This window comes from Coccinella septempunctata, chromosome 3 (genome assembly GCF_907165205.1).
Source record: "Coccinella septempunctata chromosome 3, icCocSept1.1, whole genome shotgun sequence".
In the NCBI taxonomy this organism is placed as follows: domain Eukaryota; kingdom Metazoa; phylum Arthropoda; class Insecta; order Coleoptera; family Coccinellidae; genus Coccinella; species Coccinella septempunctata.
This window is the reverse complement of record NC_058191.1, coordinates 41,365,125-41,378,252: the sequence shown is the minus strand read 5'-3', so window position 1 is coordinate 41,378,252 and position 13,128 is coordinate 41,365,125. Positions and strand designations below refer to the sequence as shown.

The window sequence follows — 13,128 nt, the reverse complement described above, 5'->3', positions numbered from 1 at the left end:
TTATTTCACATTCTCCCATCGCAAATAATCATTAATTCACCTTATTCAACAGTCACTTTGATCGATTTAAATATTCTCAAATTTTCAGCATCACAGCAATTTGCGAAAAACTCAAATCGGAACTCACAGCTCTGCATACGAATATAGAGAAACAGAACGTTATTTTTCAAGAAGACAAGGACCACGCTAAAGCTTCCACTTCAACCTTTCGGAGATTCTGATGGAAAAATTATGGGAAATATCAGGCAAAAAACCCTTCGGAGCACTGCCATTTTTGTAGTTGAATAAATTGAATAAAAAACAAACTGTTTTATTGATTTTATTTCAGTAATATCCTAGTCAACACGTCTTGTATAGATTCGAACACAATGATCATTATAGCACCTCCCGGACCGAGCCTTAAAACCTTTGCCGAGAGACCTTTATATAAGGCCGGTAACCTGAAAAAGTAAAACCACATTTATTCCTTCCCAACACGAGATACATATCAAGAATTTCAAAAAACTGAACCACTACATTGAAAATCTATTTTTTTTCGAAAAAATCTAGACAAATTCCTGAATGTCATGAATCATGGATGTTGGTAAAGGAAACATTTCAAATTAAACACTATGGGAAACAAAATTAGACAAATTTACCCTTCCTCTTTGACGATCGCAAAGATAGATTGCCACGTATTACTGTATTTGACTTTCTTCGGTTGGGGCGCTTGAATCCTGGACTTGACCACGTCAAAGGGTGTGTTGAACAAACAGGCGAAGCTTCCAGTAGCTACTCCCAGAGCTAGAGTCGCGAAAGTGTCGGCCAAACGATTCTGTTGAAAAAATTATGAAGAACATAATGGATTGAACATTTTTTTCTCATCTCACCCCTGTCTGATGAATATGACTCCTAGCCGAATAAAATACTCCCAGATATACGGCGCAGAAGACGCTGTGGAGATACAGGGTGGCACCTAAACCTCTGTATATGCCTCTCTTGCCCAAAATTCCTCCCTCTTGTATGATCATACCAGCCATTTTCCATGAAGATGGAGTGTGAGAAATGTGACCTCTATTTGATTGTTGCGTGACTTTGACCACGTCGAAAGGACATATCACGAAGGATTCTGTGATGCCTGCCCAATAGCCGCTCATCATGAAGGTCTGGAAAGATTAATTCATACGGTTCTGGGTATACAAGGGGAAATAAACAAAGGGATGTCCAGTTATAGTTGGAATGTTTCTTTAATTTCTTGGTTCATATGGCAGAATTCAAGATTAAGCCAAGAAAAAGTCAATAATCTATGTTGAAACTCCAAGATGGAGTCAAAATATACTGATGAAGATCATTTCTTCAAGTTTCCCAAGCTACCTGATGCACTGCCCTAACCCTAGTCCATTTCTTGCTTAGATTAGATTTCTTGGACGTTTCCTGTGTATGGCTGGGTCACAGGTACCTACATTGGTGATACCTCCCCCAATTGATCAAGGGTCATTTATGGGTGACCCTGTGGTTTACCACAGGGGTATTGTAAAAGGACATTCTGAGGATTCCTTTCTCGTCAGCACCAAACGATGTTTAATTTTTTTGCCAAAAGTCTCTGCCATCATAAGCCACGACTTAGCCCCCACAAAAGCTTGTTTCCCTTTAAGCATTCAGGTTGATATGACTGGAAAACTTACCAACAAATTCGGTTCCTTTCCTCTAGAGAAAATCTTCTTATAATGATGAAACGCAGTGAACTGAAGTAAAAAATGCGCTATTTCAGTATTTTGCGGAAATGATCATGTGGATACTTTATTTCGCAGTCCACCTACTCTGATAGACTTGGTCGGAGTTTCGACGATGAGAGGTGGTAGAAGCCCCTTCCAAAAAGCCAAGGTGCCCTCCTGCTTTTGCAGTTTTTGAAAGCAGTCCAGTATGCCGGTGTAGTAGTTCGGGTCGTTCTTTTTTATTGGGCCTTTCTGTAGTTGCATTCTCGTTTTGACCAGATCCAAAGGATGCATCAGGGCGACCTCGATAAAGCCTATGGTGTATTCAACAGAGATTTTAATAGTATCAGGGTCATAAAAGTTCACAAAGCTCCAGAGGGAGTTACACCAGTATAAGAAGAAGAAGGTTGGTTTTTGTTTTCAGGAGACAACTGATATATGTGTTGTGCTGATGGAAAGCAGTAGTGATTCTGAGTAGCTTTAGCAGGGGGAAAGCAAAGTTCCTTAGAAATTTTTTTGTTTGGGGTATCTAAAACTCAGAAATTTCACCTGCACTTCCTCCAGCAAAGGATTGAATAACAGCATTTTTCCATCCGGCTGATTCATTTGACATATTAAAATTTGAACTTCATGACTAAATATTTCGAACGAAAAGGACAACAGCCATCAACTACCACCTCAAATTTATCAGGAATTTTCTAAATCATTTCGTTTAATAAGATACTGCATCAATTTTTTGACACAAACCATAACTATTGACAACAATTTCATTGAATCATTCTGGGACTATTCTTTATTCATAGAACAAAAGGGAGTTTCCGTCTTTTAAGACAGGCCTTGGATGAGGATGAAGAGAAAAAAAATCTAGTTAAATATCTTTATTAATAGTATAAAATAGAAACAGTTAACACAGAGACATCTTGAGATGGCAAATTTCTTTCTTTTAAAAGTTTTCTGGCTTATCTAAACAAAAATCATTTGAACTTATTCGACAAGAAATCATGCATGTATTCATAAACCAATAGCATTATAGCACCACCAGGTCCTAGTCTCAAAATTTTTGGTAGTAGACCTTTGTATAGGGCAGCATATCTGGAAAATAATAATAATCCTATTATTATATAAAAATATCGATTTATTGTTTTTCTTTGTTTAAGTGTGTTTGTTACAAGAAAATTAATGCACGAATATCTACTTTTTAATTTATTATTTATTGCAATAAGTGTATGGCACTCCATAGAAATGCAAATAGTTACTTTCAAGAGTCAGAGATTAATAGTGGATTATTATTTTTAATGAATTAACCAACTTTGACCATTTTTTCATAGTCTCATAGAGCTCAATCAGCTCTGCTAATGAAAAACTTACCCTTCTTCTTTATAAACCGTAGCTATACTTCCATAAGTAGTTTTGTACTTGATAACATTCTTTTGAGGTTGAGGTCCTTGTATTCTGGACTTCGCTACATCGAAAGGAATGTTTACACATGAAGCCAAAGTGCCAGAAACGAATCCAATACCCAATTTTCTGAAGAATTCCGCTTTTTCGTTCTGAAGGAGAGAGTATTCAGTAGAATAAATATCATCAGCAGCATCACACGTACTATAATAATAATCAATCTTTTTTCCAGTTTTTAGCAGTCTCGTTTCTCTGATATATACTTTTAACAACCTGCATAATCCAATATGCCAATGCAATGATTTCAGATGCCTACCCTGTATAGTAATATCTTCATTCAATTTACCTCATAAGAGGGAAAGAAGTCCTTCACGGAATGGTAGAATCCGAAGTACACCATATTGAACAGGCCATTTCTATGAATTGTGGCACTCAGGCCCTTGAACAGACCCTGCTGGCCCAGACCTCCCTTCAAGATGATCTGCCTGGCTACGAATACTGTTGATGGCGTCTCTTTAAATTTGGATCTGTTGGCTTGAAGTGCCACTTTGACCACTTCGAAGGGTGTTACTAAAATACTTTCTGTGATTCCGGCGCTGAGTCCTGCTAGGGAGTAAGTTACTGGAGTCGGAGAACTGTGTCCAAATAAGAATAATTGCTTGTATTGTTCGAAAGTGAAAAACTATAAAAGAAAAACGTAAAAAATTTGATTCGCTGGTTGAAAAGCATAGGGTACGATTAGTTCAAATCATGCTCTGTTTCAAAGGTCCAACTTGTGTATTGTGTGATAACTGAACCAAACAGACTCAGAATTGGTTAGTAAAGGGAGAGAGAAACAATCTTCAGGTTGAAGCTAGTGGTGATTAAAAACATTGAGGTACCTTGACAGCTCTTTTTGGCGTCTCAACGAGAATTGGTGGTACAATTCCTTTCCAAAATGCTCCAAGACCTTCGTTTTTGTACATTTTCAACAAACAGTCCACGATACCATTATAAAACTGAGGATCAGCTTTCATTATCATTTTGTTTTGTAGCTGTAACCTTGTCTTAACCAGATCTAAGGGATGCATGATGCAAACCTCCACGAATCCTGCCAAGAAATGTAATTTCAATCTCCGATATTTTCAACTTGGTTTAGGAGTTAATGGTGGATGCGCTACATTATTCCAGCTATAACGGAGATTCTGCCTTCACGAATGTGCTGACATCTATTTCTACTCCGCCTTCCCATCGGGCTCTTTCCAAGGTTATTTATATTTTTCAATAAGACACAATGGGAGGTTAAGATTTCCATTTAGTTAAGATAAGAAAAATGAGATTTTGATGTATCGAAATTATCTGAATCTGACTATCGAGTGATGTTAATCGAATTTAGAAGCGCATTCGCCATTTTCAATACACCCTCAGACTCAAGGGTGTACTTGCAAAAGTAAACAATTTTTTGATTCAGGAAAAGAATTATTCAACCCAAACATTTTACCTGCTGTGCCACCTGAGCCAACTTGAATTGCAGCCTCTTTCAGTATGTTTGACATTTTTGTACGATATCAAGTCCTATTCATCAATAGTAATAAAGAATAAAATTTCAACAAACATTCACTAAAAAGCATTTAATACTTCAATACCGCGTTTTACTCGGAATCTTCACAAAAAACTGAATACGTCAGCTAAAACAGATAGGCTATGTATAAAAATAGTAACCTCCATTAGGTAATTCGAATAAGATTGATAGATAAGGCATAAACAAATATTTCTTTTGGACTTAAAAAGTTTATTGGAATATTAAGATATATTCGAAAGTTTCAGGATATTTTTTATAATTATCAGAATGAAAACAATAACATTGATAGGTCATTGACTTGAGAATATGGTATGAAAATTCATAATTTGTTTATGAAGCGATGCAGAAAAATGAAATATTTTGATTCAAATATATGTAAGATATTTAATATATATAAAAAATATGAGCCCACTGTTCATTTAGAGTATAAAAATTATTTTCTGAGAATATTTAGCCGGTTCCTATGGAAAACTGTTATTTATAATTATAATTTTAAATCACTAATTAAAAAAAAATCTTTTCATTAGTGAATCTGAAGAACTTTATTCTGTGGTCTTTGAAGTAAGTTCTTTGCTGTCAGCTGTCATACAGCCAATTCTGTGTGGACGAATGTCAAGCGTTGGTTTGGAGAAAATTTTTAATTTGCAATCAGCCAATTTAACTTGATTTCATGAATGTTGAGAGGTGTTATTTTGAAAAAATACAATGAATGAAAGCAATGCCTATGTAAGTCAATAGAAGTAGCTAGAATTGCTAGGTTGGAAAGGCTGTTTATTAACATGTTGATGGCTGCATCCAGAGATATTTATTTCTTGAAACTTTCCCTTTAAATTTGTTAATGATGTCTTTGTTTAGGATCCCTATGCAAGCTCAAGCTATCCAAGTTCGGCATATCCTCAGTATGCACAAAATTATGGAAACAATTATTACCAAGGCTATGATACAAGCCAGTACAGCAGTTTGGTGAGTATATATACAAACTACAAGTGAATCATAATTTTGAATCCTTTATATCCGATTTCAGAGTGCATCAAGTGCTCGACCAGACTATACATGGAATTTCGCCCAGCAACAACCACCTCCAAGTACTGTGAGCTCAACAGAAACAAAAACTGCTAATGATGGTGAGAAAATTTAAATGGCTCAGCTCAGAATAGTAATAACGGGGGTTAAGATAGAATACTGTTATGCTTATTACTTAAGCGTCAGTAAATGTTAACCATACAGCTATGCCCAAACTCCATGTTCTTGAGCATATTTTTATTTTCAAATATTTAAAGTAAGTTACGAGTGGTTCCTTAAGAGTGTACTTAGTTTGTTGTGAATGAAATTTGGTAAGTCTTCTTAATGAAATTCTTGACGGTAAGTATCATTGTTTGCTGAGTTTTTTTATCTAGTCGCACTTTTGTACTGGGAGCTGTTGAATTTTTCATTGAAATAAAGTGATTAATATAAGGATGTTTGTTTTTTAATGTGTCCTATTACCTATTAGTATGGGTAGTGAATTGAATTATTTTGAAGTTCTGCGTCATACAAATTCACTAATTATGAATATGTGATTAATAATATGTATTATTGATGTTGAAACATGGAGTTTGGGAGCTATGTGGGATATTTCTTGAATTGTTGACAGACAGTGAATTTAGTGTGAAATATTTGTAATCAAATTTATTTTTAGGTTGTTACCATGGCCTGATAAAGATCCACCAAATTTATGAATCCCGCAATTATGCTTTAGAATATATTAAAAACACTATTTTGAACTTTAGGTATATGCATGCTCAGAATAAATGCTATTATGTAACAATTTTGTTTTTTGAAATCCCAAATTTTCATCAATGAATCATTTTCTCATTCTGTTGGTAATAAACTCTTTTTCTTGAATATTAAATTGTCGGCCTTCGTGTATAGTTTAATGGAATACTTATTACTCAAATGGTCAACCATCTCGTCAGTGGCAGTGATCCATGGAACAGTATATTTGATAATTATTTGTCCCTATACAGTTATTCTTTAAACTAGAAGTGATTCAGGAAGTACGATGTCCACATCTTGGTATCCAGAGGTTGTAATCGACTTAAGTATTCAATTTTGTTTACGAAAGAAGAAAGGAAGGTTTGCCATCGGTTGATTGTAGTTTTTCTTGCAGCCGTGGCCAATGAAATGAAACAGCAGAGGGCCCAGTTGCATAAGCAAAGAGAAGATTACGTGAAGAAGTTGACAGTCCTTCAAAGGGAATTGGAGCTGCTCAGAAATCAAAAGCATGAACTACTGGGCAGTCGGTCACCACCCAGGGACTTGGATTCGATCGTGAAGGAGAATGAAAAACTGCAGGTTTGTTATTACTTATTTGATTTGTAGGAGGAGTGAGTGGTGTTCATCTTAGCCGAATATTTCCATTACGAATTTGGTGACAATTTTTTTTCACAGTTTCAACAACGATTCAAGGGATTTAATCTACTTTCGGTAGTAATTTATCTTCAAATTTGAAATTTCCAGGAGATGTCAGGTGATAAGGTAGAAGTATTTTTAACGGGAATACTTGGAATGAGCGAATTTTGCAACGGTTGCTTTTATTTCCAGGACGAGATACAAACGAAAATGAAGGCTATCAAAAATGTGATAGAGATGCTATCTAGCATCATTAAAGACGGTTTGAGCATAACAGACTTGCAGAATCAACTGAGGGAGGACAGCCCGGCTAAGAAACCAAGCAAGTCTCCTCCGTTCACCAAGGAAACTCACACTCAGTTCAATTATGTTCATTACGATCCTGAGTTGCACTGGTGTAGGATGTGCGACAAGTTCCCGAGGACTGCGAAGGAGTTCCTCGTCCATCTGCAGAGTAAGAAGCACCAGGAGAACATTGAAGATAACGACGTGGGGGACAGCACTCCCTGGCATAAACTTCCCGCTGAACCAGAGCTGCCTCAGTATGAGGGTGCTCCTAAAAAGCGAATACCCATTAAAGGTAGATCAATTGAGACCGGATATGCTACCGGAGAGTAAAATAAAATAAGAAAAAATATCACAGAACTACTCTAGGGGTAGTTGGTTGTGTTATAAAGTCGTCTTATTTTATTTTATACTGTTTGTTTATTTGTTCGATAAATTCATATTCACGTTAAAAGTTTTAGAAAGCAAAATCAGCTTGTTGTAACTAGGTTTTAATAAGAATTAGTGTTATTTTGGTAGCTATATGCTGGAGATCCATTTTACGCTTGAAGATGTTGAAGCAACGATGTTTTTTAATTCCGTAGAATCAACACACTTTGTTTGAAATAGTTCAAAAATACCTTAAAATTTTCGGTAAATTCATTTACTCTATTGAAAACTAGTTTAGCCGCTTTCCGCACGAATTTTTTCTGCTCCACTTTACTTATTTCATTTTACTCACCTCCACTTTGATTTTATTTCACTTCACTTCTCTCTTCTACTTTAATCTGCTCTGCTATAAACTAATTGCTTTATTCTACACAACTCTACTCCTTTCTATATCAGTCTGCTTCATTCTCCTCTTGTCTTCTACACTCTACTCTGAAGTACTCTGCTATATTCTTCTCTACTATATTTGACTCTACCTACACTTCACTCTTATCTACTCGAATCTTTTCTATTTTACTCTACTCTACTTGCCGACTCTATTATACTCTACTCTAATCTGACTATAGTTTACTCTACTCTACTGCAATCTTGTCCACTTTTCACTAGTTTACTCCACCCTATTATATTCTGCTCTAAACTATTTGTTTCTTCTAAACTCTTAATTATTTTGCTCTGCCCAGGTGTTCTATACTCTATTATATTCTACTCTACTCGAATCTTCAGTAGAAGAATGTTCTAATTCATATTGCTCTGGTCTACTTTTCTGTGCTCTATACTATTCTACTCTCTACACTACATTATCCTATTCTGCTCTAATCTACTCTACTTTGATCTACTATACTCTTCTCTGCCCTGCCCTACCCTACTTTACAAGTCTGCTTCATTCGTTTCTACCCCTTTCCATCAAAGCCCCGTGAATATTTATTGGCCAATTCCGAAATTACCCCATCTATACAAACAGCCAGAGAAAATTTTTCAAATTACGTGTAAATTACCTAGAAACACATCACAATTTTATTTATTGGAATAAATTTAAATTTGACATTTCGAAGTTTTAGGTTAGAAATGAGAGGAAAGAATACAACTATCAAAATGGCACTCATTATGGAGGAATATTAGCCTACTTGTACGTTTGTAATTTCCTTGAATACTGGTCAAAATCTTTTTTTTTTTTTCAACCCAGTAACCTAAATTTGGATACCTCAAACATTAATTCCATGAACTTGATTGAGCGAATTTAATTCTCACGAATAAAAATTACAGGAGTGGTGAACGATCGACTTGTTCTTTACCATCTCTCATTGTTATCAACCACTTTTCATCGTGTGAAATTATCCTCTTATTTCCAATTATAGGGTTGCAGTTTTTTATATCCGCCCCATCTTGGTATTGTAAACTCTGCGACGTGTGGATCGGTGATTTGCATTGTGCTTCGCAGCATTTGAAATCTCAAGTGCACTTTCAAAACTACCAGGTAGGTTGATTACGAGTGATTATCTTAACTTGTAGGTGACGACCTCAACTGGGGATATGTAAGTACCGGGTGGGCAAATGTCGGAGTTTTAGCGCGACAGCTTGGTGAAATATCGGCGCTCTTTCTACTTCAAGGCAAGGTAAACATCAGAATTATTTGAAGCTTTCTGATCGGGCTTCAGGCTCGAGAGTGGAAGCTGGGAATGGTTGAGTTCTTTGGATGTATCTCTTGTAAATCATCGATGAAGCCCGGTATTTCACCGAGCCATCGATCTGAAACTGGCCCACCCTGGACGTTTCGGTACTCCGGTCTCATTCGTTCCCAATTTCTAGAACTTCGTCGAGCAGAACCCGCACTGGGAGATGGAATGGTTGAAGGATCGCGAGAAGGCGCTGTCCAGGACCGACAAACGCGGTTCAGACTCCGACGATTCGGATTCGGACGCGAAAAGGAAGAAGAAGAAGAAGGATAAGAAATCGTTCGACGTCGCCGGCGCTAAGGACAAGAAGAAAAAGAGGAAGAGCAAGAAGCACAAACGAAGATCGAGCGCGTCGAGCTCCAGTTCGAGCTCCTCGGAGTCCTCCAGCGAGAACGAGGGCGAGGACAAGTCGCGCAGCATCAGGGTGGCCATGAGGAACGTCAAGGCCGAGTCTATCCTCCAAGAGGACCTGACCGGCAAGTGGGAGATGTTGGGCAGGCTGATGGAGGAGCACAAGAGGAAAGCCCAGCTGGAAGAGAAGGTAAAGATCAAGAGATTGATTCACTTTCCGAACGAAGAATCAAATCTAAACTTTCAGGTTGAACCAAAGAAGGAGCCCGCCAATGACAACCTCATCAATCAGTGGATGACCATCAACGAACCGCCCGAGAAGGAGAAGTACCTGCTGGATTCGCTCAAGGACCGGATGAAGCAGAAGCATTCGTTGGAACAGGCCAAATACGTGGAGTTGGAAAAACGCCAGAAAGAACGGGAACAGCGGGAACGGGAGGAGCTCGAGAAGAAACAGCGGGAGGAGAAGGAGGCTTTCGAGCAGAGAGAGAGGGAGAGGAAGGAACAGGAAAGACTCGAATTCGAGCGCATCTTGGATAAGGTGAGTTACCGACTGAATTGTACCCTTCAATGACGAATCATCGATTTTACGTGTGTTTCAGGATCGCAGTCAGGTGAAGTTCAAACAATCATTTAGGGAAAAACAGAATTATAGGAGGAAGAGCCCATCTCCCAGCCCCGAACATCATCACGGAACGAATAAGTCTTCGAACAGGGACAGGGAGCGGGAGTATGAGAGGAGTAAGAGGGAGAGGACTGAGAGGGAGAGGTCTGACAGGGAGAGGACTGAGAGGATAAGCGATTCCCCCAAGAAAAGAGCTGCTTCACCCAGAATGAGCCCCCCCAACCCCAAGTACGTATCCATAAGATGAATTCAGGTTTCAGGTTACGATGCATCCGATGCATTCACGCCACCCGTTCTCTAACTTCCAGATACAAGAGGCACTCCAGGGGTTCGAACAGCCATTCCAGATCGCGAAGCAGGAGCAGAGGCCCGGAACCGCGTCGGACCCAGAAGGAACCGCCGAAACCCGTCGATAAGAAGCCCCCGGGTCCGCCGTCCTACAAGAAGCTCCCGTTCATCGGCAGGATGCCGCTGTTCAAGAACAAGAAGCCGGAGGAGAAGGCGGAGAAGGAGATCCAGAAGGAGGAGTACGACAAGCCCAGACAGACCAGGTTCGAGCCCGGCAATCTGCCCAGGGCGTTCATACCCGATCCCGACGTGGTTTGCTTCCCGAAACTATCCTCGTATCCGGAACTGGCGCCGCCCCCTCCGGCTCCGCTCAAACCGCCGCCGCCCGCGCCCAGGATAACCAAGAAGCCGGTCAAGGCGCCGCCGCCGCCCAAGATCGAGGAGCCCAAGCCCGCGCCGCCCCCCAAGGAGATCGTGCAGATCCAAGTAAGTTGATCCAGTTGTTTTCGTCGTTTTCTGTAGAGGGCAAGGTGAAAGAGCTCATCTCACTCTGTGATCGCTGTCAAACTCACTTCTGTCAAAACTGACGTTAACCTATAAACCGCGATTTGACAAGGCGTTTGAAATGGGGAACTCGATTTGTCAAAAACGTCGACAGCGTTCGCTGTCGTGGGGCACACAAGCTTTTCCTTCCATTGATTCGCATGCTCGAGTTTTGTGTTTTGTGAATGTTTTTGGAAAAAATATTCTTCCCTACGTTAGATTAGAGTGATTAGACTATTAAGACGAATTTTGGCGCTAGTGGTTAACTATGGTTAGGTTGTAGTTACTTGGGTAACCACATTTTGGCGATGATAACCATGTAACTATGACGTTTCAATGACGTCACAGGAAGTTAACCACGTAACTACACGTAACCTTCCTCTTGAGTAGGGTTAAAGAGTATGGTATGTAGTTTAGTGCCATAGATTCTTAACAGAGACGCACAAAACACAAATAGTAGACGTTGGGAGCGGGATTCACGATGCACAGAACGCACCCATATAGAAGGGAAACTCTCCTTCTATGAAGTGGGACCTGTTTTCATCGACGGTGGTTTTTGGAAATAAAAGCGCTCTCTGGCGGCCGGAATTCGAAAAAAATGAGCGCGAAAATTTGAAATTCTTCCTATTCAAAATCATTTATTTTGATTTCAAGTTTGCTAGTGCTGATGGTCAGTTGGCTTTTGTTGATAATTTCATAAATGTAGATGTATCGACAGGATCAAGAATTATTGCTGCAGTTTTATTAGCAATTGGTAAATTATATTCCGAATTCATTAAAATGACCAAAGATGAGGATATAGTGAAATTCAACAGTCCTTTCACAAGAAGGCTTCTTTTCCTATTCTTAGAGTAATAGGATGTGTTGATGCTACTCATATTCGCACTTCAAATTCAAAACACAATACCGAAACTCCGGTAGAAATGTTCAAATTTCCCACCTTGACAACAGAAGTTTAGTCACAAAACCTTGACTTCTTTTTCTTTTTAATTTATCTTCTATGATGTGCTTCGTTGAAAATTTGAATTTTCTATGCTGTGAGTGGTGTTGCCAAATCTATCGATGATTAAAGTAAACAACGATTATGATTCCACGGTGCAAACCGTCAACCGATTAGTTTAACCATGGTTACCAGCGAAACGGTGCAAACGGGCATAATTTTTATCGAAAACTAACCAAACAAAACGTACAGCTGACACCTAACAGCTGATGACATAAATGTCATGAGTAACTATGACGTCAGAGATAACCATAACCATAGTTAAGCTGTGGTTACAGCGCCAAAATTCGCCTCTACTTTCTAAGAAATGCTAGGGGGCCAGGTGAAAGAGTTCATCCCACTCTGTGAGTGCTGTCAACCTAACTTCAGTCAAAACTGACGTTACCGCGCTCTGTGATCCGTTGTCAACCTAGAGTTGCCAAAGTTCTCGAAGTGTGTGGACTCGGAAATTTGCACAATGGAAGGTCCTCGCGAATCTCAAATATCAACTGTCAAATTCGAAATGTCATACGTCAAATGTCAAAATTTACATATCAGTTTTGACATCTTTTCGATGTTTTTTCCTTGCAGGAGCCGTTCAAAAACGAGGATTTCGATCCTAGTCTCTACGAGGAACCCAGTCAGTTGTGGCAGAATTCAGACAACGGCTACGGGATGTATCCGCCGATGTACCCGCCAGACACCGTTCCTATTTCTCACATGATGCCGCTACAGCCACCACCGCTACCGCCAGGCGACGATGATCTGGCGCTACTGGGTATAAGTGCCGACGATATGGCGGCGCAGTCCTTTTGATTTTTCGTATTGTGATTGATTTTTTTCCTGTTAATGCGTGAATGCAGCAGAACTATGTGTATAAATATAAGAAATGAATCATTTTAAAGGTTGTG

General features: G+C 39.1%; 4 protein-coding genes across 5 annotated transcripts in view; 2 read left to right on the top strand and 2 right to left on the bottom strand.

Moving 5' to 3' along the window:
• LOC123309960 overlaps positions 1 to 304 on the top strand; it is a 31,096-nt gene extending 30,792 nt beyond the window's left edge. The window contains exon 4 of the mRNA XM_044893274.1: positions 89 to 304. Coding sequence (XP_044749209.1) covers positions 89 to 221 — 133 coding nt within the window. The 3' untranslated portion in view covers positions 222 to 304. The remainder of the gene's footprint in view (positions 1 to 88) is intronic.
• On the bottom strand, positions 304 to 2,454 carry LOC123309957 (mitochondrial 2-oxodicarboxylate carrier-like). Its single transcript, XM_044893269.1, has 6 exons — positions 2,244 to 2,454; positions 1,800 to 2,008; positions 1,665 to 1,724; positions 870 to 1,145; positions 639 to 814; positions 304 to 440 (listed from the first exon to the last, which is right to left on the bottom strand). Exons 1-6 carry the CDS (start codon positions 2,305 to 2,307, stop codon positions 320 to 322), a joined length of 906 nt encoding a protein of 301 aa, XP_044749204.1. The 5' UTR covers positions 2,308 to 2,454; the 3' UTR covers positions 304 to 319.
• Positions 2,455 to 2,557: 103 nt separating this feature from the next.
• On the bottom strand, positions 2,558 to 4,846 carry LOC123309304 (mitochondrial 2-oxodicarboxylate carrier-like). Its single transcript, XM_044892355.1, has 5 exons — positions 4,573 to 4,846; positions 3,974 to 4,182; positions 3,439 to 3,774; positions 3,063 to 3,244; positions 2,558 to 2,786 (listed from the first exon to the last, which is right to left on the bottom strand). The coding sequence occupies exons 1-5, from the start codon at positions 4,625 to 4,627 to the stop codon at positions 2,669 to 2,671; spliced, it is 900 nt and encodes a 299-aa protein (XP_044748290.1). The 5' UTR covers positions 4,628 to 4,846; the 3' UTR covers positions 2,558 to 2,668.
• Positions 4,847 to 5,238: 392 nt separating this feature from the next.
• On the top strand, positions 5,239 to 13,121 carry LOC123309669 (zinc finger matrin-type protein CG9776-like). Of its 2 annotated transcripts, XM_044892881.1 has the most exons (11): positions 5,239 to 5,379; positions 5,509 to 5,616; positions 5,678 to 5,777; positions 6,803 to 6,987; positions 7,237 to 7,624; positions 9,114 to 9,232; positions 9,565 to 9,972; positions 10,030 to 10,323; positions 10,385 to 10,635; positions 10,716 to 11,181; positions 12,809 to 13,121. In XM_044892881.1, exons 1-11 carry the CDS (start codon positions 5,359 to 5,361, stop codon positions 13,031 to 13,033), a joined length of 2,565 nt encoding a protein of 854 aa, XP_044748816.1. In that variant the 5' UTR covers positions 5,239 to 5,358; the 3' UTR covers positions 13,034 to 13,121. The 2 variants fall into 2 exon arrangements, with proteins under 2 accessions (XP_044748816.1, XP_044748817.1); XM_044892882.1 differs by lacking the exons at positions 5,239 to 5,379; positions 5,509 to 5,616; positions 5,678 to 5,777 and adding an exon at positions 7,084 to 7,170 and having other exon boundaries at positions 6,854 to 6,987.
• The last annotated feature ends 7 nt before the right edge of the window (positions 13,122 to 13,128 follow it).